Source organism: Schistocerca piceifrons, chromosome 1 (genome assembly GCF_021461385.2).
Source record: "Schistocerca piceifrons isolate TAMUIC-IGC-003096 chromosome 1, iqSchPice1.1, whole genome shotgun sequence".
Classification (NCBI taxonomy): Eukaryota; Metazoa; Arthropoda; class Insecta; order Orthoptera; family Acrididae; genus Schistocerca; species Schistocerca piceifrons.
Window position 1 is genome coordinate 880,614,409 of NC_060138.1, and position 25,267 is coordinate 880,639,675.

Genomic DNA, 25,267 nt, shown 5'->3' on the forward strand with positions numbered 1-25,267 from the left:
CAGAGTTCTTAGTACAGTTAATGTTCCAGCCACTTAAGAGTGTGGCTCTTGGTCGGAATGGCGTTAATCCAATGTATAAGACATCCCATTTTTAATAAGCTAGAGTACCTGAGTCGTGTGCAGTGAGATTCCTGGATAGGGTATTGATGAGGGCTACTACGTGACTTATGTTCTGAGGAAATAACTCAGTGTGGCTGTCAGATCCGTGGCACTCCTCCAGTAAGAGGAGCAATCCTTCATTCTAGTTGGACTAAAATCCAAAATAAGCAATTGCCACATTATTGCAGCAAATAAAACAATTGAAGGGATACTTGACTAATCTGCAATTCTAGAGTGAGTAGCAACCTTAAAAACGGTACACAATGACAATCATCTCTTCTTGTAGGTGTTAAGAGCTACACGGGCAAAATTATCGTCTTGGTGGTGGGTCGAGGCGTTGTCATGGCAAATCTGCGAACGAAAGAAAATTCTTACTGGCCGATTACTTCATCCATTGGTGAAAACTGTCCATTAACAGGTTTCTCCAAGCTCACTATAGATAATTCAGGGGACCAACTCTTCAGTTAAATGCAATAGAGGAAGATTAGGTATAGCTATAGGAATTGGCAGGAGTGAATCTAAAGATTTACTAGAGTCCACGTAAGCAATACGATAGAACCCGGCTAAGGCACCTGAGAAAACAGTCGTTTACGTAACACGAAATTTCAACAATGTACTTTGCCAAGATGTTCAGGTAATGCCTGTAGAATGAGCGTCTTCGCTACATCGCGCCTCCTTGATATTCCTTCACTCCCCTGTTTTTTAACTCTTATCGGGGAATGGGGGGAAAAGGGCGGCTTGATCGCCCAGAATGATGCTGGGCGCGAACTGGTAGTGATGATGATGATGGCGTGTGACGAGGACCTCCCGTCGGGTAGACCGCTCGCTTGGTGCAAGTCTTTCGATTTGACGCCACTTCGGCGACTTGCGCGTCGATGGGAATGAAATGATGATGATTAGGACAACACCCAGTCCTTGAGAGGAGAAAATCTCCGACCCAGGGTTGACAGTCTGTCGCGCTGACCACTCAGCTACCGGGGGCGGACGTAATAACGTGTAACTTCGTATTCGAAGTTCCCTCGTACTAGTGCAATCAAATGACACATGATCGGGTACGTTGTTTCAGCAGCACCGTACAAAACATCTCACACAGGTAGTTTGGCCTAAAGACATAGATAACAGAAGACCTTTAGACGAGTACAGGTAAGCGTTGTCGGGCACTGACCTCTTCGAAGCGGTCCTCGCACGTGGCGTTGCGGCTGGAGTTGAGTGGCAGGGTGACGGCGGCGTGTTGCGGGCTGCCTGCGCCCGTGACGGACAGCCAGAGGCGCCGGCGGTCGTCCGTGGCGTTGACGCCGCCTGCAGGCGCGTACAGCTCGCAGCGAGATCCCTCCTCCGCGGCAGGGGGTGCAGCCGTGGTCGCCTCCGTGGCGTTGGCGCTGGATGCAGGCGCCCGCCCGGGGCTGCAGCGCATGCGCACCAACCCCGACGTGGGGAAGAAGACGGCGTTGGAACTGGCTGTGCCCGGCAGCACTCTCACCGACGTCCGGAAGCGCTCGTTCAGGTGCTGCGACAGGTGCGCGCGGATGTCCGGGTCCTCAGACTCGTGCCACGCCTGCGACACACGATACAACGGTCACTGGGTTACGCTTCACTTAAATGATACGTAACAATATCACGAGAAATGTAGTTTCGGCTGGAAACGGCAACGGAAGAAACAAAAATGCTTTTAGAAGCGATTTCAAAGATAAAAGGTTCGTAATTGGACCTCCATTTGATATTTTGGTTCACTATCGAACTTCCAGCCCCATGAAACTTTTTCTGTTTGTCAAACCCGATAGGCTGCTACTCAGTTTTTGTTAACTCCGTAACTTCTCATAACTGGCCTGGTGGTCCAATTCATAGGTATAACAAGAGGGAGGCCTCAGAGACAGATAACTAATCCTGCCGAGCGGTTCTAGGCACTTCAGTCTGGAACCGCGTTACCGCTACGGTCGCAGGTTCGAATCCTGCCTCGGGCATGGATGTATGTGATGTTCTTAGGTTAGTTAGGTTTAAGTAGTTCTGCGTTCTAGGGGACTGATGACCACAGAAGTTAAGTCCCATAGTGCTCAGAGCCATTTGAACCATTTGAATTAACCCAGCTCCCATTTTTGAGAAAACCACAAGGAAAGACACATTCGACTACCATTGTATACCCGAACTCTGCCGTAGCGACCAAGGCATCTGGACGGGAAGCAGAGACCATGTTATTCTGTAGGTTTTTTTCTCATTTGCATTTTTTCGTCATCGAAATTGATAGCCATAGAGGGTTAAAAAGGTAAGCAAATCAATAAAGAATAAAGGCCAATAAATTTCTGAAACTACTTGGATTCGTGAAGAATTAAAATTTTAAGCCGCCTTCTATGAGAATATTTCTGAGAAACACAGCTGTGAAGACGAACATTGAATGCACGCAACCACATAAGGGAAAATAAACTAACCCCTGTCGCAATTGGTAGTATACATAAAATGACGCATTCGTTCACTATGCAATATTCCACGATACTGTCTGGAAAGCTAACGTCTAAAGTTTTTCTGTGCTTATAAGTAACTAATTATTAATTTGGTCTTAGTGGTATAGAAGAGGAACAATTTAACAGACTCCTTAAAGAATATTTACGTCATATGTTCTAAACCATGGAAACTGACGACTTCAATTTACAAAACAAAACTTGAGAATGTTTGGAAATTATACTTTGTTTATAATAACTTTTGTGTGATGTTGGATTCCTGGAGTATATGAACTCGTAAAGTCATTTATGAGGGCATATTTACAGATGAAGTTCAACCGACTTGAACGGCGAACTATAAACCTGTGTGCCGGTTATCTGTTTATTTTTATCTCCAAGAAAAAAAAAAAACATTTACAGGCTACGAAACTGCAATCCAGCGCGAATTACACAAACGTGCTGACGCAATAACGATTAACAGCACGATTCATAACTTATTTTCAGCACAGATTTTTTGCATAAAGTTATCGTATTCGTAGTATGCATCAAAATTAATTCCCGAAAAATAACTATTTTGAAATGTAAATCAAGTCTTTTGGTACTTCAACAGAGTGAAAGAGTTACCCAGATTAAATTTTTAATTTAATACTATTGAAGTCGTTTGAGAAGTTTGCCTACTTTGTTATTATTCCTTATTGATTTACTTGCCTTATTAGCCCTCTTACTCCTGTCAATTCGAAGCGGAAGAAAACTAAAAAACTGCATATGCATTTGGGAATCAAACTAAGGTTCTCTGCTCCGAAGCCAGATGCTCTCGTCGCTACGCCAGCGGCGTTTTCGTTAAGATTTCTAGGAAAATACTCACTTTCGGGCCTCACATATGATGAAAATGCTCAACTGTAAATTATCTACTGATCCCATCCATTTTGAGTCGAGGCGGCGTCATGGACTTTAGGGATGGTTTTCTCAAAAACGGAAATTGGGGAATGGAGTGATTTTGAATCAAAAATTTTAATCTTAGTCTTTCATTTTAGGCTGTACACAAGCGACCTGCCAAATAAGAACCGAATCGGTTGGCTATGTCAGAGGCCTTCCCTTTGTAAGAAATCCAAAGTTTAAATAAAGCAGTATTCTAGTTAATGGTTACATTACTCTCTAGAGGACCGAGAGAGAAAGGGGCAAGACTGAACACCGCAGTGATTTGTCTGGGGAACACGTATTAGTAAGTATCTGTAAATATCTGAATGCTCCTTCCTTTAGTATGTGGTCAGTGATTTGAATGCATCAGTGGAACAGTAACTCGTATGCAGATTTCTTTGGCTTCAATGACTATCTGTAATCTTGCTTCCTATTTCCAGAATATAGCAGTAGTCTCCCTAGCACTGCCAAGTGATCACGGTGTTCGCTTTATTTCGTGCTTTGCCTATTTATCTATCTTCATTTCGTGCACAGTTGCCCTTCCTGCCACCACATTTGTCGATTAACCTAACGAACAACAGCCGCGTGATGTACCTGTATTTGCCTGTGAATATTGTTAAGTGTGTTATGGTATTTTATATTTTCCGAGGCGCAACCCGACATTTATCTTGTCGGATTCGGAAAAACGACTGCACCCATACTCTATCAGGTGTACCAGACCGATGGTTGTTAACCGGGCACTTAGATTCATTCTCTCTCTCTCTCTCTCTCTCTCTCTCTCTCTCTCTCTCTCTCTCTCTCTCTCTATCCACCTGCCCCCTCTCTCAGTCAATCTCATCCTCCCGTCTTTATTCACATCCTCCTCCCATCTCTGTGCATGTCTCTTCCTCCCCTGTCTCCAGCCATCTCCTCCTCTTTCATTGCTCCGTTCATCTCCTCTCCCCTCTTTCTGTCCGTTTCCCCTCCTTAGTCTCTCTCCACCTCCTCCTCTACCACCTCCAATTAGTGCCTTTCTTCTCCTTCCCCTCACCATCTGTCCATCTCTTTCACCTTCGCTCGTTCTCTCCAGTAAGCGGGTGGTCGTTCTTACCCACACAGTATCTCTTTCCAGATTGTAACTAATGTGAATACCAGATTTGATTGAAGTCGTTCCAGGGACTTGGAATGAGCTTTTTACCCATTATCTTTGCTTGCATATGCAGATGTTAAATCTACTTCATACGCATTTAACTATTTCATCCGTATTTGTACATATATGTCACCTGTATGTGTAGCTAATTTCGCCCTGTAGTTTCGTTTTCATGCAGTTTAATGTTAATGACGTTTCTCCCCTCTATGTGTCTAAAAATGATGTATTTTGTAGGTACATTCAGCGGTATATGTGGATGCTGTTTTCGAAATGTGTTGCGAATAGAGTTAGGAGCAAAGAAGTAAAATTAAAACGTCTTGCACGATGCGGTAGTTTTTCACTCATTCAGTGTTTATGACGTCGTTTCTCCTGATCTAAGTGTTGTACAATGATTTAATTTTTCTGGTTCATTCAGTGCTATATGCGAATACTGCGTGCATAATGTGTCACGAATACAAACAGTAAAGCAGTAATCAACTAGAACGTGATGCTTCAGCCCTACTATATGAACAGTGAAAATGTAAATGGCAAACTTTTTTCCTTTCATCATTTTGTGGGGGTCATCTGCGAGAAAAATGTGGTAAAGGCCTGAAGTTAAGTGTAACTGCTCTCATCCCCAATGACAGGATGACTGAAGTACGGGTATTCTGGTGTCATGGACTACACTGCTTTTTCCACCCCAGTCCACACCCCTTTTATAGGGGGTGGTTCTTACACGAGAACCTCCCCATCGCACCCCCCCCCCCCCTCAGATTTAGTTATAAGTTGGCACAGTGGATAGGCCTTGAAAAACTGAACACAGATCGATCGAGAAAACAGAAGTCGTGTGGAACTATGAAAAATAAGCAAAATATGCAAACTGAGTAGTCCATGCTCAAGATAGGCAGCATTAAGGACACTGTGAACTCAGGAGCGCTGTGGTCACGTTGTTAGCGTGAGCAACTGCAGACCGAGAGGTCCCTGGTTCGAATCTTCCCTCGAGTGAAAACTTCAATTTTTTATTTTCAGTTTATGTGACAAACTCTTATGTTTTCATCACTTTTTTGAGAGTAATTATCACATCCGCAGGAAAACCTAAATCGGGCAAGGTAGAAGAATCTTTTTACCCATTCGCCAAATGTACAAGTTAGGTGGGTCGACAACATATTCCTGTCATGTGACGCACATGCCGTCACCAGTGTCGTATAGAATAAATCAGATGTGATTTCCTGTGGAAGAATCGGTTGACCTATTACCTTGCGATCAAGTGTTTTCGGTTTCCATTGGAGAGGCACGTCCTTTCGTCTACTAATCGCACGGTTTTGCAGTGCGGTCGCAAAACACAGACACTAAACTTATTACAGTGAACACAGACGTCAATGAACGAACGGACAGATCATAACTTTGCGAAAATAAAGAAAGTAAAATTTTCGCTTGAATAAAGACTTGAACCAATGACTTCTCATTCCGCAGCTGCTCGCTCTAACCACGGGACCACAGCGCTCTTGAGCTCACACCATCCTTGATGTTGCATATCTTGCGCATGGACTTTTCAGTTTGTATATTTTGCTTATTATTTCATAGTTCCACGCAACTTCTTCCTGTTTTCTCGATCAATCTGTGTTCAGTTTTTCAAGGCCTATCCTCTGTGCCAACTTATAACTAAATCTGAGGGGGGTGCGATGGGGAGGTTCCCTTGTTAGCAGCATGATGCTTCTTTCGAGATAGTAAAAGATGTGTCCCAGGTTTGGTCAAATCGGTCCAATGGTTAGGAGATGATGTTAAACATATATATATGTATACGTTGAGTTGGGTTGTTTGGGGAAGGAGACCAGACAGCGAGGTCATCGGTCGCGTCAGATTAGGGAAGGAAGTCGGCCGTGCCCTTTGAAAGGAACCATCCCGACATTTGCCTGGAGCGATTTAGGGAAATCACGGAAAACCTAAATCAGAATGGCCGGACGCGGAATTGAACCGTCGTCCTCCCGAATGCGAGTCCAATGCATAGATGCATATATACGTGCATCCATTTTTGTAATTTTCATGGATTTAAGCAGTGGCTCGGCTCAAACGCAAGACTCGGGACGTTCTGATTAATAACTAGAATACGAGTCAATCATGTCTGGTAAAGACTGCAAACTGACGAGTATAGGAAGTTCGACACTGTCGTAAGCTACCTCTTTCGTAAGTAAATTTCTTGTTCTTCGAATTTCAGGCTGGTACCTGTAGCGACATTTATGCGGTCGTTTCACGTAAGGCCGTTGCAGAAACGTACTCAGATATTTTATGGCCGTTTCCAATAATCCAGAATGAGATTTCATTTCCAATAATGTTTCGTCAAGAGATTAATTTGTGTATTACACTTAGTTCTATTTATTCAAGCGTCGTGCGTTACATTTATTCGTGTTGAACTGTCATGGCTTGCAGACAAGCGTTGATTCCCATGAAGGTCTATACGGCGTAGAGACTTCCCAAACTTGGAAAGGATCATCCTCGAAGACACGAAGTTTCCCGTGTTAACCTTTAGAGAACCACCGGTATACTGAAACCGAGTGGAGTCGTGAAGTGTACCTTGATGCGTCAGTTGGTAAAACCGGCAAATAGGGAAGGTGTGTGGCGAGTTTTAAACCAGCGCCTGACTGCATATCCTGTTGGCTGGATGCTGCTGCGAGGATGCGACGTACCTGGTCGTCCTGCTGCAGGGAGTAGCTGTACGAGGAGGCAGCCTCGCCGGGCAAAGAGACGGTGAAGTTGCGCACCGTGGCGGCGGACTGCAGCAGCTCCGGCGGCGGGTCGTCGCACAGGAAGCCACACGCCTGCAGCGTGGCGAGCGTCGGCCGCCCCAGCGGGGAGCAGGGCAGCCCGTCCGCCGGCGCCGCCTCCCAGCCGCCGGCGCCGGCGCCGCCCCCGCAGCCCAGCGACACCGCCGCCAGCGCCGGGTACGTCAGCGTCACGCGACCCACGGGCACCAGCAACAGCAGCAGCGCCGACGCGCCGCCCAGCGACGAGAACGCCGCCAGCAGGATCTGCGGAAAGTCAAACCATCTGCATTCGTCCCACAAGAGGTGTGTAACCGGTGCTTCACAGGTTGAGAGGGTATTACAGGGGTCCAGCCCAAGACCCCTATGGTTGTCAGGAGTGTGCCGAGCAGAGCGCAACGAGGAGAATCTCTTCTCATCAAGAAAATGTTCTTCACGACGAAACTTGTTAATCAGAAATTGTCTTCCCCAGGCGCTGACAGCTCATTCGAGCCAACGTTATTTGGACTCCTAGTCAGCAGTAGCAGGCACAGATCACCTGGCAGTTCTGCTTTGTCATTGAAGGCTCCCGTGACAGCCATTACGTCACGGACGGTTGATCGCTCCCAGGCGTCGCCCTTAACGGACGGTGACGGGAATCAACCACTGAGAGTTGATCTCTAAAGTGCTCTCGCTGAGGACGTGCCCCCAGGAGACTCGCCCTCCAGCGCAGCCTGCAATACTTCTCTTGTAGAGTTCGATCTGCGGCTCTCCAGGAGACTGTGGCCGGCAAGATAAGTGTCGGCTCCAGGAACGGGGTGAAAAGCAATAGTGGCTCCACCTCGCGATGGAGGATGGCATACAGCTTCTTACCTCTGCTGGTGAAGTCTCCAGTAGGCCAGCAGAATGATGTCTGCATCCTATCGTTAATGTTAGAGCTGCAGCTGACAGTGGCAGACTATCTAAATGTTCTTTTTTGCTACATTAGTGGCTGAAAAGTTAGTGTTGCGTAATAACTGGGCTATCATGTGACACTGCTCTGTCACTAGTCGATATTTGACTGTTGCGATGATGTCACTGTGCTTCGTTTGTGGACTGGGACGCTAGGATGGTCCCTCTTGTCACAATCTCTTGCATGTTCCCTTTGGCCTGCTCAACATTTCCTCCGGGCTGACAGTTTTCTGGTCATTTAGTCAGGAGGCTTACTTCTGCTGTCGTCAGTGAAGAACGTCAACAAATTTTTAATGCCAGCTCAAGATATTATTCTTGCATTCTGCCCGCAAGAAATGTCCAGCTGAAGTAGTCAGGCGTCAGCTAAATCAGTCTCTTGCAAATAAACACTGCCTCACAAAAAAGTTAGGAGTAAATTGAAAGGAACGAGTTAAGAAGGTATGCCATGTTATTACACTAATTACAGTATACAGTCAAATTTACAAAAAAACTTGGCAGTATGAGCCCAATTATCAATATTCCGCGGCATCCACTCTTTCTTGGATGCTTGTACTGATTTGATTGGAAATGGTTTCACAAAGACACTGCACTCCCTGCTGAGGCGAGGTGCCCCATAACTGTTTTAACTAGCCCTTGATACCTTGAGTACTCCGCTGGGATGGAGATTAGACTCGAGTTGGTCGCATTAATGCTGGGTTGCGGACAGATCCAGCATCTTGCAGGCCATGGTACTACCTCATCATCATGCAAACGGTTCATATAGACACCACGATACCGTCACACGAGAGATAACACAGTACTGTTGTGCCGTCAGAGTTCCCTCAGTCACTGCCAGCCGTGACAGCTCGTACCCGATGGGGAGCCCATGGTATGACACCAGGACCAGCAACAATGTGCCTACTCAAAACCTTCGAAGTGAAGGACTTCTCCCCTTGTCGCCAGCTCACACGCTGCCGATGGTCGTATGGTGTGGTGCACAACCGTGCTACATAGCTAAACACAAAGCGACCCCATTAACCTTCAGTCCATTCTTTCTGTTTACAGCACCACATCAAACGTAGCTGTTTGTGTTGCATTATTTGCAAAATATGCATGGGACTAATTGCTTAGTACGTCTGGTCCTATTCTCAGACCAATGGTGTGGGATGACAGTTTGTAGCACGGAGTCCATTACTTGTTCTCGGATAACAGGCGCAGATTTCAAGGGGTTATGATGTGCTTTGCACAAGATCTGATGATCCTCTGTTGTGGCAGCCAGACATGGTCGACCGAAACCATTACAACGATGTCTGCCCTCACATTCCCATGTAGTCAATCATCAGGTCCTTGTCATAGCCCATTGTCCCACAGTTCTGGATATAGCACAATGCCACCAGCCAATCAAATGAAGAGAAACCATGAGGCCCCTTGCTAATTCTGCCAGGTACTGATAACCCTTTCTCACACACAAGTTGTGCGCTGGCGTTAAGCTGGAGCCAGTACAGCATGTGGCAAAGAGGTTGCAAGACGATAGATAGAGGCCAACAAGAGAATCGCAGGAAACGCGCCGCCAACGCCCTCTCGACCGCCAGTATTTAGGATCGCCACCGCGGACTGGAGGGCAAGTCTGTCGTCTGTCGCACTGAGTAAGTTCGAGTATCATCTGTCGCAGCCCAGTTACAATCGCAGTAGCACTTAGCTCCGCACATAACAACCATAGTAGCGTACATAGCTGTCTTTGTGTTTCACCAGCAGTGAGTCTCACGGGGACTTATACCACAAGGAATATCTTGAGTTAAGTAAACTTTCCATTCTTATGAATAATGAACCCAGTTAATCCATGCGTGCCGTTTGTGTTATAGAAAGAGGATACTGGCACCAAACAACATCCTCTCCTTGCTTCCCATGGTACAGCTCTACAGAGACAACGAGACGACAAAAACGTGGCTTCTCTGTGTCCTTCACAGTGATCACACCTCATGTACCCTGTCAGGACTGATAAGAACACCAAACACGAACAAGACGAATGCATTCTGGTGGTCATTCTACGTGTCACAGAGAACTGCAATTTCTATCATTTAAACGCTTGCCGCTGGTGTGCACCAACGCATGCGAAGTTACACCGATATCCGACCATGTCTTCTGAGTGCTTCAGTTTTTTTTCCTGTCTCAGACAGTGTAATTACTCTTTTCCTTTAAACACTATCGTAGAATATGGAGGAGATTAGTGTTTAACGTCTCATCGACAACGAGGTCATCAGAGACGGAGCACAAGCTCGGATTAGTTAAGGATGGGGAAGGAAAGTGGCCGTGTCCATCTCGATGGAACCATCCCGACATTTGCCTGACGTGACTGAGGGAAATCACGGAAAACCTAAATCAAGATGGCCGGTCGTTGGTTTGAACTTTCGTCCTCCCGAGTGCGAGTCCATCGCAGAATATGATTACGGAGTGCAGCTGAACGGAGAAATCATGGTAGTGAGCGTGTCATATGACTCTACTGTCACGGAATATTGTTTACTGTACAATCAAATGATGTGTCACATTGAGAGGAGAATAGCATTTTTTATAATTTAGATTGCTCTTATGTGCTGTTTATACATTATAATTGCAACCGAAAATTACTAGTGGTAACTGCAATGTCCGCAATTCCAGTTTATTTCTTCATTTTGTGCAGAGTGTGGCAAGTGGACCATATTTGCCGCTGACGACGTTTTTGGGAGACCGATACATGTTGGGCATTGTCCTACTAACAATGCGTGTTTTGCGATCTGAGCGCGCACGAGTGCTGAAGTGCTGTAGCTGCAAGTTGGGAGGCAAGTGCGTCACTAAATTGTGTCACGAAGAAAGAGAAGCAGGCGGGCTGGTGACAAGTGATAGTTGTCGCCAAGAGGTAAGAGATGGAATAAAACTGAAAATTCTGGGGAAACTTAGTCGTAAACGAAGCTGTGTTTGAATTTGAGTGGCTCAAGTCTTAAGATTATTAATGGCGTGTGTATAACGAAAAATAGGAATTTTTGTATACGATGTTTCATCTAAACTTCAGAAACTTTCACGGGGGAATATCCCCACGCCATTAACCTGAGTTAACGAGTTCCGAGTACGGATTAGAACTCTGTTAAGACGCAATTATTGTTAAACAGCAAAGATCACAAGATGTGTATCAGAATTACTGAATATAATGCATGTGGTTCATATCGTTATGAAATTCCGTGTTAAACTGTACTACAGTCTAAGCTGGGACATGGGATTGATAATAGACACACAGTAAATGCTCTTATCTCTTTGCTTGCCTGTATGAGTTCTTCACCTCCAGCCGAATAATATAAAATTTCTTCTAATTAAATCTGCACCGCAAATTGTCATCGACATATATGGAGAGGTTGATGAAAGCTACAAAGTACTTGAAAAAGAAAAAAGGAAAACGTTCGCACAGAATTTGATGTGTTTTTCTGTTTGTTCCGACTAAGCTACTGTTTCTTTCAATACGCTGCTGATGAGCCTAGACTGCGATTCAAGTTTTAGTTTGGCAGTGTTTACGGTTAGCTTCACAACGGTGTTTAATTCTGAACACTGACTGGGTTGGTTTCTATGAGAACAGACCAACGCATTATTATGTGATCTGCTAGCTATAGCGGTTTCCGTTCAGTACTATTCTGTAGCTGCTGAAGTCCGGTGCTTGTATAGTTGCAAAATAGATATTCTACGGGCGGTGTGAAATTACTATCTGTTTAATAGTCTTTCTGAAAGATCAAGCTGTCAGATACGTCAACATAATCGACAGCGAACAAATCACCACCCCAGTCATGTACCTTTCGTCTACAGCGAGGAGTTTGTCCAAATAAATTTTGAAATGTGACGAAATGATGTATTCTAAATAAGGAAGATGGATGTTTGAGGAAGGACACAGTTCTTTAAAAATAAAAATCTCTTTTGCTTTACCAATTGTTTGTCCCGTACATTCTTTATATCACCCAATTAAACATTTAGAGAAATTATCTCGTACTGACAGGCCGCAATTCATAATTCATTGTTTTAGTGACATTGATATGTACGAGTTCCGAGCGTGTTTACTCATCGAGCTTTTGCACATATTCTGTATAACTACAGTTACGTGGAAGGTGATTATTTTTTTTTATTTCATCTCTGAGCAAAGTGGTGGCTTTTCTCTATTCCTACATTGTAGTATCGTACCAGCCGTACAAAAATGAGAATCAGAAGACTTGACAGTGAATCGTCTTTAGAAATCAATTTACTTGAGTACATGCGTTAAGACGGTCGCATGTCGCAGGGTCCACTAGAAATACGAGCTTCTCGACGAACTTGCGACGTATACTAGTCAGCTTGTCCGCCATACTCTGAACGCCCGATTCCGTGCAGGACTCCCAGGAGATCAATATGTCAATGATACGGTACCTACTGCAGGTCTTAACTTTGCCGTGTTCTATCGAGAGCTTGCACTCATTTAAAGGCACAGTTGATAATTGTTAAGCTGGTCTGCAGTAGTTTGTCGCTCCCGCCGGAGACGGCTGCTGGCACTTTTAAGGGCTGGCGCCGCGGCCTGTCTTTCTCGTGGGCCTACATTTACATCTATATTTATACTCCGCAAGCCACCCAACGGTGTGTGGCGGAGGGCACTTTACGTGCCACTGTCATTACCTCCCTTTCCTGTTCCAGTCGCGTATGGTTCGCGGGAAGAACGACTGCCGGAAAGCCTCCGTGCGCGCTCGAATCTCTCTAATTTTACATTCGTGATCTCCTCTGGAGGTATAAGTAGGGGGAAGCAATATATTCGATTCCTCATCCAGAAACGCATCCTCTCGAAACCTGGACAGCAAGCTACACCGCGATGCAGAGCACCTCTCTTGCAGAGTCTGCCACTTGAGTTTGCTAAACATCTCCGTAACGCTATCACGCTTACCAAATAACCCTGTGACGAAACGCGCCGCTCTCCTTTGGATCTTCTCTATCTCCTCTGTCAATCCGACCTGGTACGGATCCCACACTGATGAGCAATACTCAAGTATAGGTCGAACGAGTATTTTGTAAGCCACCTACTTTGTTGATGGACTACATTTTCTAAGGACAGTCCCAATGAATCTCAACCTGGCACCCGCCTTACCAACAATTTTATATGACCATTCCACTTCAAATCGTTCCGCACGCTTACTCCCAGATATTTTACAGAAGTAACTGTTACCAGTGTTTGTTCCGCTATCATATAATCAAGGATCCTTCTTTCTATGTATTCGCAATACATTACATTTGTTTATGTTAAGGGTCAGTTGCCACACCCTGCACCAAGTGCCTATCCGCTGCAGATCTTCCTGCATTTAACTGCAATTTTCTAATGCTGCAACTTCTCTGTACACTACAGCATCATCCGCGAAAAGCCGCATGGAACTTCCGAAACTATCGACTAGGTCATTTATATACATTGTAAGGATTATTGGAACATCTGATGGATGAACATGTACCGAAAAGTAGAGTCTTAAGATCCTGTTAGACACTCGGTTTAACGTTTAATTGAGGCAATCACGGCTGAAAAAGCCGACTTCTAATCACAATGTAATAGTTTAATTATGTCACCATATATACTCAAGCACAGTTTAGTAGAAAGCTTAGAAGATCAGTACAGTAGTATTCACCGATATCACAACAGTAGAGTTGACAGAAAGTGCGACAGTGATTGTAGGGATTTAGCGTCATGCAAGAGCTCTGAGACGTCCGCCAGATCCAAGTAGCTCTTTGGAAAGCCGACTAGCTCTATAAGGATTCGCCAAGTACCGGAGGCGGCCTACGAAACCCAGCAGTACCTGTGTAACGAGAAACTTAAATATAGGGATAAAGACGAATAATGATCACAACCAAGTATAAGAACTGAAAGACGTCAATAGAAATCAAACATGCCATGAAAATTTTTTATAAGCTAAGAAATATGTAATTAAAAATTATAGTGTGAAAGAAAATTGTTAAGAAAAATGTTTTGTAAAATTTAAGTTCTTTCCATATCGATGGTGACAATGAAGTATCCGCACCAAGCTCTTTATTGGCGGGAGAGCCCACGCATTGGTACATAGGGAGCATGGCGAGAAGCGCGCAGCATTGTCGACAGAATAGTCTTGAGTCAACCTTTGTGCAGTGAAGTTGTGTGTAGAGACATAGCGGTGTGTCTGTTCGCTACCAGCTTTGTATTACGAGAAGAATACTATAATTATATAATTCGTAATTATTTCGGAATTATTAAAAATCGACGTCATCAAGAGATCAAAGGTATTTAAGCACTAACTGCATACTGTAAGTTCGTTGTTACATTTTTTTATCTGTTTTATGTGAACGATCCCCAACTGAATCATTATAAAGAGTTAAAAATTTATATTCAATCATTTTCAGAATAGATCAGTGTATTTCAGTCAGTATCGAATTATTTTTTATTGAACCCAGTAACCACAAGATTTAACTTTTGTTGAGTTTTCTAAATTTTTTGTTTAAAAGTGAGGTTGAATTTTTCACCAGTATCTTCAATCAAAAAAGCAAATAAATAATAAGTACAGTTGTAGCTCACATGTTTGCAATCCCAGTAAATGAACGCCAACCCAAATAATTATCAACAATAGATCAGAGTGAATATATTCAGACAAGAAGTCAGATGTTTCCATAGGCGACCCAGTAAAATAAAAAGTAAGGAAAATATATATGTATGTTTTCAGGTTCACTGAATAGATAACCAGTGCTAAGGGCTACGGCGTAAGCTTGTTTGTTCACAACGAAATAATCTTCATTTGCTCAGTCACATTAGTATTGTTACCAATAAAGGCACAAGGCGTACAAAATTGTATACGCTGAAGACTATCAGATCAGACACGTTGTCAAAAGCAAGTCCAGACAGGAAAGCTGCAAGGCGCAAAAAGTTCAATTTTCTTTCTTTCTTTCTTTCTTTCTTTCATTAAACGGAAAGTAAGTTAAATTATTTTATTCTAGACGCGAAGGTTACCGTCAAAACGCATTAAGTTCAACCATTATTTCTTTTATTTATTCGACGGGAAGGTTTCACGATTGTTTAAATTAGAGAACAAATAACACAGATAAGTTAGTTGCTGACTATGCTTTTGCTGTCGTAATATAAGGTATTATAACCGCAAAGAAATTCTGACACACACACATATAGGATTTACGTTTGGTGTAGTAAACAGTACCTCACGTTAAACAGAGATCAAGGGAACATAATGCGTACACACAAGAATCCGAATCATTTATCTATGTCATACGCCTCTAATGAAACATCGTTGATTTTCCTAACTGTGACCAAATGAAGTGACACGAAGTAGAATTAAGACATTAGGCCATATTTATGTGGAGTGAAGTGTGCTTTTTATAATCTTTGTGCAACTAACAACAAACTTCAACGACGACACGCGTGAGAAGAATTATGGACCAATTTTACTGCTGGAACCTGAAAAATTACTGTCAGTTGGCGATAAGCGGTTCGCCTTATTAAAGCACGGGTATTTCCTCAATTTCTGTAACTATGTAGCTCTGAGCGTGTTGGCGACCTTGTTCGCGCTTAGCCGAGCGTAACTGGTGCTAGAGAGCTAATCAACTATCGCTGCACCTAACAGAACACGCTTCATTACGATCTCAGTGGTGGAAGGAGGCGGAAACCACCACTCTAGCGCTGCACTTTCGACGCTGACCTAACACTACTAGTATGAGTATTCACAGGAAGTGCAGAGAGAGTTTCACTAAGTTCCAGTGTACGACCTCATCACTGAGTTAGGGCACGCCCAAGTTGCATTAAATATGGGAAGAACAAAAATACTATTGTACTGTGAACAATTTTCCTCTATCTTCACAAATATGTTCCAAAGTACTATTAGGTTTTAAGTTTCATTCTGGAAACAAATCAATGTAACAGAAAAAAATTCTTCGTCCACGGCTGAAATGTCATTTTCAGTCAGTCAAAATTGTTGTCCACAGATCATGTCTTGAATGAGAACTTCTGCGGGTAGCGAAGTTGTAATTATTATTCGAAATAATAACGTTACGCATTTATTTATTTGCACTTGCATATCCCCAGACCTTGTAAACACTGAAATCCTTACGCCACAGTATCGTAGCATACCGTTAAGGAAGAAAAAACAAAATGGTCCAACCCTTTGATAAAGTAAAGATGGATGTGCAGCGCCATTTTGGTCAGGCTTTCCGAGCGGCTAGCTAATGAACTGCGGTGCTCAAATGTCAATGTCTACCAGGGTTGTTGACGGGTACTTGCAAACAAATATGTTCATTGCGTAACTATTTTTCGAGGTGATAAAATTTTAAGACTACCAGTATCCCTTCTGGTCTTTAGACACCAGTCGCTGATAAGGAAGATTAAGGTTTTGCCTTCAGTATTCGATTCTCTCGCACACGTTGCCACAATACAGTGTAGTAACTGCCAGAGCTAACAGAACACCGAATTTATCGGCAATTGTATGCCCACGCGCTGAGATAATTAACCTCAGACTATTGTCCGCTAAACAATGAGCTGCAGCTTACCGCATCCAAACGTCAAACCGCAGCTGTTTCGAAAAGCACCCATCATCACGAAAGCGTGGAAACGGTCGGCACAAAAGCACGTCGATTGCAGTTTCTTGGTAGCTTTACATTTAATGCACAGGAACAGGGCTAGAGCTATCCATTTAACGCACAAGAACAGGGATATTTCGATAATCTCCGGCGCGAAATATTTACGAAGTGACCACGAATTAGCAGCTGAAATGTGATGAACTCCTTGGTGTGGTTACTGTCGACTTAGTACACTCGTTAAAGATACAACAAAGACCCTTCATTAATATTACATAAACGACAGAAAGCTAGGAAATTGTCATGTGAGAAACGTAAGTATGCAATCAGATGTGTCGTGTCGGTGAATTCTGTAGGAGTTCTTTTCACCTTGAGCAGCTGTGCCTCCATTGTTAACACAGTTGTATAATGCGTGCATGTTTATTAGGATGTGGCATAATGCTTTAAAAGTATTCTGGCATATAAAATGGAGCTAGTATTTTCTTTCAAGGCTAATCGTGTTAACTTTACTGTGAGTGAAGTACAAATGATTTATAAAACTTCGTACTTTTTGCCTGTAATATGAAGCACGTTCGGTTTAATTCCCACAAAAGCCGGCAAATTACTAAATTATTTGTTCGAGACCTGCCACGAAAGTATTGTATTGTATTGTATTGCACTGTATTGTTTGTTAACTGGGGACCTAGAAACGACGGAGATACTCCGTACCCGCCGCAGCCGCAGTGGTCCACAACCCCACGACGACTACCGCAGTCCACTTCACCCCCTCCGCCGACCCACACCGAACCCAGGGTGATTATGCGGTTCGGCCCCCAGTGGACCCCCCACCCAGGGAACGTCTCACCAGACAAGTGTAACCCCTATGTTTGCGTGGTAGAATAATGGTGGTGTACGTGGAGAAATTGTTTGCGGAGCAATCGCTGGCATAGTGTAGCTGAGGCGGAATAAGGGGAACCAGCCCGCATTCGCCGAGGCACATGGAAAACCGCCTAAAAACCATCCTCGACACAAGTCCGCCGGGCGGATTCGTGCCGGGGACCAGGCGCTGCATCCCACTTCGGAAAGCCGTGCGTTAGACCGCTCCGATAACGGGGCGGGTGCCACGAAAGTATAGTTTCACATGTAAGCATCGTGAAACGCAGAAAAACACTTGATCCTTTGCTTGTTACTTAACGAATATACAATATCTTAATCAGTGCATAAAATTTATCGTGTGTGTGTGTGTGTGTGTGTGTGTGTGTGTGTGTGTGTGTGTGTGTGTGTCCTTAGGATAATTTAGGTTAAGTAGCGTGTAAGCTTAGGGACTGATGATCTTAGCAGTCAAGTCCCATAAGATTTCACACACATTTGAACATTTAAAATTTATCGGCAAACACGTTACACTGAATATCCAGTAAATTTTATTGATTCTGTCGGAAACCTAACACGTATTTTGTTTTGTCCAGCAATGTCACCGTTAAATTTTTCTCACAAGTAACTAAGTGGTAATATCAGACACACTTAAAATTTCACACTGATGACGTTGCATTATTTCCAAACAACGAATATTTCATGTCCGACCTCTGTTTCAAGGTGATCAAGCATCACAAACAAGACTGGTGTGTTTCTGATTGTCAGCCACCCTCTCAACGATTTTTCCAGAGTGTGTATATAGATGATCTTCAGTGTTACGTACTGCACATGTTTCAAGTCGACAATGTGTTTGTACAGCCTATGAACTGAAGATAAACTATATTTCCACAATGGCAATGATAAACATTTCTGTCACTATTGCAAGTAGGGTTCATGTTTGCTTCGTAACAGCACTCAGCACCCATCTTAACTCTTTATGTCTTCTAATGCGTTAACTGAATTACTCAGTAACTGCCGTTATCTCAGGGATTTTTAGCTGGTCGTACCAATGAGCATGGAGTGACAAATTTAGAAAAGAAACATCTCTTCGTTATCTTCACCAACCTAAATCTACTAACGAAAGCAGATTCCAACCTTTTTATTCCCTAGAAGACAAATTTGTTTCCGATTCTCCATAATGCAGCACAGATAAGATCCTTATTATAAGGAAACTACTGCTTTCCAAGGTTAGAGAGGGGGCCAAAACTGAGGAATTCGGTGGCGGAAAAATGTCTCTGAAACCAGCCAAAGCTGTGGCCAGTAGGCTCAAAAGCCTTTAGCAGCCCGCAAATTTTGGCAACTTCTGCTTCTGTATACCACGACTGCGCTCCATAATAGAACGCAAAACGAGCCAGCCAGTTTCCACTCTTTCCTAATAGTTAATGAGACCCTGTGACTCCCTAAAAGCCAAGTCCACATTGTATTTGCAGCCGACGAAACTGTTTTCCTTATTTTTAGTGCACTTTCACCTTCAGCGACAGATTTGTCATGTAACTATGTCAGAAGTGCTTCAAATTATACAGGAACTTTTCCGATCAGTGCCGGGCTGCGCAAAATTTTACCAATGTGCCACAATGTGGAGGCCTATAGCCTTTTGACTTTCAAGGGTAATAATCGTAACTCAACTGAATATATTAATATTACGTATATAAATTAAATTGTTTGAATTTATTTAAACTGTATAGTTGTTTAATATTTGGAGGAATAAAATGAAAAATTATGGTTGCAGTAGGAATAGAACCCGAGCTGGCCAGTTCCAGTCAGTGGGCTTGACCATTCGACCACTGCACTATTACATCAGCTGCTCATCAAGAATCGCTCCTACTCCGTGCTTGTGTACTACGTTATACGCAATTTCAAAGAAAAATACTCTCCTGGGGCTGTGAGCAACGTAGCATTCTTTTGCTGAAAGGTATGACATCACATCAGAGCATGCTCAGTCTAAGAAAGACACCTGCGTCCATTCTCTTAGCTGTTCATGGCCTGGCTGACCATTTCAGCACTCGACTCTTTTCTAAATATAGCGGAGAGAGCGTTACGACACATGTTTTTGTCCGTTTTATCTGCATTACCAGTACGTATTCGAAGAGAAATGGCGTAGTTTTAGTTCGATTTCCAGCTCGTATTTGAAAACTAAGGGCTTAATTTTAGTGAAATATTTACAGTTTGCTGTAGCACATTACGACATGATAACCGGCCCCCACTGTCCATCACTATAACAAGCGTTTCTGATGTAGCGCCAGTGAACATGGCAACCAATTAGCATTCCTCTTCTCTTGTTGGGAATACACGACGCGCCAAATGTACAGCGTCTGTGCTGGCATATTAGTTCCCTTCTATCGATATTCTTTAGTGCTTGTTCATGATCTCTATGTACAGTACACTGCATATGGGCTGTAGACCATATACTTAAAGTGTGTCCTTTGTCGTGGTACTAATTTTTGTCCTTTTCTACGAAAGTCTAGATATTTCATGTTGCTTCTATATCATATTTTGTACGCAATTGCTAAAAGAAGTTAAAGTCTTGCAACAGTCATGAAGCTTAACAAAATTGTCCACTAATTCGCAGAAAATTACCGGATTCATCTATCGTTTTCTCTCATTTCAACACGCACTATGCACTACATTGCAACGAACCAGCATCCGAGCAAATGTTTCTAAAAATCACCCCAACAACAAAGTTCATTGCTTCCCTGTTTGGATGATCAAACTTTTAGGCAACTAAATAACTTACGTGTCTCAACTGGCTCTTTAGTAACAATCAATGTGGAGCAGGCTCGAAGCAGACCGACTGCCAGCGACACACAATCGTCATATATCGCGACGATTCTATCTCAATGCTATAAGTACCTCCTGTTTCAGGCCATACTGCCTTACGCGACAATAATCTACTAGTACTAGTCTCTAACTTTATTCATTTATTGTTTAACATTATTCGTCTCTGTATTGTAAAACACTACTGGCCATAAAAATTGCTATACCACGAAGATGACATGCTACAGGCGCGAAATTTAACCGACAGGAAGAAGATGCTGTGATACGCAAATGATTAGCTTTTCAGAGCATTCACACAAAGTTGGCGCCGGTAGCGACACCTACAACGTGCTGACATGACGAAAGTTTCCAACCGATTTCTCATACACAAACAGCAGTTGACGGGCGTTGCCTGGTGAAACGTTGTGATGCCTCGTGTAAGGAGGAGAAATGCGTACCATCACGTTTCCGACTTTGATAAAAGTGGGAACTTTGATAAAGGTCGGATTGTAGCCTATCGCGATTGCGGTTTATCGTATCGCGGCATTGCTGCTCGCGTTGGTCGGGATCCAATGACTGCTAGCAGAACATGGAATCGGTGGGTTCAGGAGGGTAATACGGAGCGCCGTACTGGATCCCAACGGCCTCGTATCACTAGCAGTCTAGATGACAGGCATCTTATGCGCATGGCTGTGACGGGTCGTGCAGCCACGTCTCGATCCCTGAGCCAACAGATGGGGACGTTTGCAAGACAACAACCATCTGCATGAACAGTTCGAGGGCGTTTGCAGCAGCATGGACTATCAGACGGAGACCATGGCTGCGGTTACCCTTGACGCTGCATCATCGACAGGAGCGCCTGCGATGGTGTACTCAACGACGAACCTGGGTGCACGAATGGCAAAACGTCATTTTTTCGGATGAATCCTGCTTCTGTTTACAGCGTCATGGTCGTCGAATCCATGTTTGGCGAAATCGCGGTGAACGGACATTGGAACCGTGTATTCATCATCGCCATAGTGGCATATCACCCGGCGATATGGTATGGGGTGCCATAGGTTACACGTCTCTGTCACCTCTTGTTCGCACTGACGGTACTTTGAACAGTGGACGTTAGATTTCAGATGTTACGAGCCGTGGCTCTACCCTTCATTCGATCCCTGTGAAACCCTACATTTCAGCAGGATAATGCACGACCGCATGTAGCAGGTCCTGTACGGGCCTTTTTGGATGCAGAAAATGTTCGACTGCTGCCCTGGCCAGCACATTCTCGAGATCTCTCACCAATTGGAAACGCCTGGTCAATGGTGGCCTAGCAACTGGCTCGTCACAATACGCCAGTCACTACTCTTGATGAACTGTGGTATCGTGTTGAAGCTGCATGGGCAGCTTTACCTGTACACACCATCCATGCTCTGTTTGACTCAATACCCAGGCACATCAAGGCCGTTTTTACGGTCAGAGGTGGTTGTTCTGGGTACTGATTTCTCAGGATCTATGCACCAAATTCCGTGAAAATGTAATCACATGTCACTTGTAGTAAAATATATTTGTCCAATGAATACCCGTTTATCATCTGCATTTCTTCTTGGTGTAGCAATTTTAATGGCCATTAGTGTACTTTTTTTGCGGTGTCGATCGGTTCCGCATTAAGGCATTAGTGAATCTACCAAGGTTCGCTACCATGTGATCGTTGCAGCCCACACTGGACCTCCGAAAGTAGCTGCTTTTTAATTACCGCTATCCGGCAGTAAAATAGAGAGATTGAGGACGTACGTTGTCTGAGCCGCCGGCGAGACGGAGTGCGAACCTACGGCAGCCGCGCAGTGGTGGGCGGGGCGGAGGCGGCAGTGTGGGGTGTGCAGAAGTGAACTGGGCCAGGGAGAAAGCTGCGACGGCGCGCGGCCTCGGCGGCTGCGTGGCGGATGTGTCTCCCGCGAAGGGAACGACGACACGCTGCGCGCGAGTCGCAACGTTGCCGCTGCCAGAGGTGCGTCTTGCAGCTCCCGGGAACGTCACTTACTATTAGCAGCGTCGTTTTGTTTGGCATGTGCTTTGCAAAATTTGGTTGAAGCTATTGGGGCGCCACATCGAATGCCGATAAGTGTTTGAACATTAGAGTAAATCTTCTGCCAAGATGTGTTTAATAGCAGACGTCTGAATCCTAATGACCATGTTTTGTGAGTTTTACTTCTCTTCGTCATAGAGATCAATAAAGATGGAACGTTGTGACATTACGAGACACCGGCCTGCTGACAGAGGGGCTGTGATGAGTGAGGCAGTTCGCGGCGGCTACCCGGCAAGCGGGCAGGCGCAGAGCACAGTTCTTTCCTCGTCGGCAGTGCTTGAGACAACTCACTGTCGAATAAGGTGGTCGATATGAAACATCAATACCGTATATTTTTAACTAAATTACGTAAGATCGCCCACAAACACTATGGAGAAAAGTCGAGTACATCATAAAATCGTAGTGGTGGCACGACTTCATTGCAGCTCCAAACCTGATATTATGATTAATATTAAGAAAGTGTGAATTGTTTTCGTTATTATAAATTATAAAGTTAATAAATAAACCACTGGAGCAATTCATCTTTCAATTTATCAAATAAAAGCTGTGATGTCACCGAACACCACAAAAAAATACATTTAAAATGCATCTGTGTAGATTATCATCTAATAAATTGCAGCCAAGTAGCCATATACAGCTACTTTGCTTAAAATTTTACATTTTACATATTTGCATATTCATTTATAGATTTCACTCTTTTACTGCACAGTTCTATACATCATATCATTCACAGGCCTCGCTACACAGTTCACACATATGTTGTGGTTGGGTCGAGACAATTTTTGTTTTTGCAAATAAGATGGTGAAAGCCGTAATAAATAATCTAGTTACGACATGCCGCAGTTCGAAGTTTGGTGCTGTCCATGAGCGGTTCGTCATTGCTTCGGTGCCATAGAACTCCGGCCATACTTTACCTCGTTTATCCTCCATGACCTTCAGTTGCTTTCTGGAAACCTTGGTGTGTGGCATCATATATCGAAGTTTGATGTCTTCGATTAGAAATGTCTCTCTCGCTAGCAGGTACACTAGTCTAGATCTTGTCTTTGGGAGAATGGCTCTGAGCACTATGGGACTATCTGAGGTCATCAGTCCCCTAGAACTACTTAAACCTAACTAACCTAAGGACATCACACACACCCATGCCCGAGGCAGGATTCGAACCTGCGACCGTAGCGGTCGCGCGGTTCCTGACTGAAGCGCCTAGAACCGCTCGGCCACACCGGCCGGCTGTCTTTGGGAAACCTAATGCTCTTTTTAGATAAGTTGATTTTACCTTTTCTAGTGTTTCTAGATTTTTTTTCTGTCAGGCAGTCCCATATAACTTCCATCCCGTTGGCCAGGGTTGGCAAGATTTTTGCGTTGAATAATTTCACGGCCTTTTGTAGACTGAGTAGGCGGATGTTTTTGGTGTCCTGTATTGCTATTATTGCTGGGGCTGCGCATTCTGTTGTACGCTTTGTGAAGCCTTTGGCTGTTGGTTGCAATGTCACCCCTAGGTATTTAAATTCTGATGAGATTTTTATTTTTTGTCCTCTGATGTTTATTTCCGCATTCTTGGGTGTTTTGCCTCCTTTTCTGAAAATCATCATTTCGGTCTTTGTTAAGTTTACGTGAAGTTTGTGTTCACTGCACCATTTATTTTCTCAATGATTTTCTGCAGCTTCCTACGGCTATGTCGTCAGCGTATGAATATATCTACACATCTTCATTTTTTCCAATTCGCAGTACTACTTCAGTGGCAAGAATGTACAGCAAAGGGCTCATTGAGTCACCCTGTGAGACTCAGTTCGATTGCAAAATGAGGTTCGAAAAAGAGAGGTTGTCTGATATTGTGATTAAGTTGTATTCGAGGATTGACTTTATTTTTGCCCACACGCTATCTGTGTGGATAATTACGGACGAGTTTATTAAAATTTCAGATGCAAATTAATCAATACCACAACTCCGAAACAGTTAAACATAGCATGATGGGAGTTACGAATTTTTCAGATCCTCCATATTTTAGTGGCTGAGCAACCATGATTTGTTACTTCATACATGGTGACAATTACTGAACTATACGAAAAAAACGTAAATTGGTTACAAATTAGGCGTGTTTATACTTTATTCAACATGTAAGCGTCACTACAGATATTCAGATTCAGGTTATGACATGTTCGATATTCCTGCCATCGTTCGCGATGATGTGGAGCAGAGGAACAGCGAAATTGTCCACGACACGCTGAAGTGTCGGAACATCGATGCTGTCGATGACCTCCTAAATGGCTGTATTCAGCTCAGTAATGTTTTTGGGGCTTATTGCTGTATACCTTATCTTTAATATATCTCCACAAAATGGAGTCGCATGTGTTCAGACCCGGAGAATGTGGCGGCCAATCGAGACCCATGCCAGTGGGCAATGTGTATCCCATAGCCAGAATGCGGTCCCCAGAGTGCTGTTGCAGAACATCTAAGACTCTCCAGCTTCGATGGGGTCGAGTTCTGTCTTACATGAACCACATCTTGTCGAATCAGGGTCACTTCGGATAATGGGGATGAAATCATCTTCCAATACCTTCGCGTACCGCTCGGTAGTCACCGTGCCATCAAGGAATATCGCACCGTGTATTCCGTGACTAGATATTGCACACCACACGTAACTTTGTCATGTTGCAAAACCGGATTTAGGTATACTTTCTGAACTTCGTTATAACATGTCATTTTGAAGAGCTTTTCAAAACGACCGCAGTTATTTTCCATTTTCTTTTATCTTAGAAATATGTAC

At 43.8% G+C, this 25,267-nt stretch overlaps 1 protein-coding gene across 1 annotated transcript in view; it reads right to left on the minus strand.

Annotated features, from left to right (window-relative positions):
- LOC124776205 overlaps positions 1-25,267 on the minus strand; it is a 332,368-nt gene that overhangs the window by 48,227 nt on the left and 258,874 nt on the right. The window contains exons 4-6 of the mRNA XM_047251046.1: positions 7,470-7,583; positions 7,242-7,436; positions 1,265-1,654 (exon numbers count right to left, since the gene is read on the minus strand). Coding sequence (XP_047107002.1) covers positions 1,265-1,654; positions 7,242-7,436; positions 7,470-7,583 — 699 coding nt within the window. The remainder of the gene's footprint in view (positions 1-1,264; positions 1,655-7,241; positions 7,437-7,469; positions 7,584-25,267) is intronic.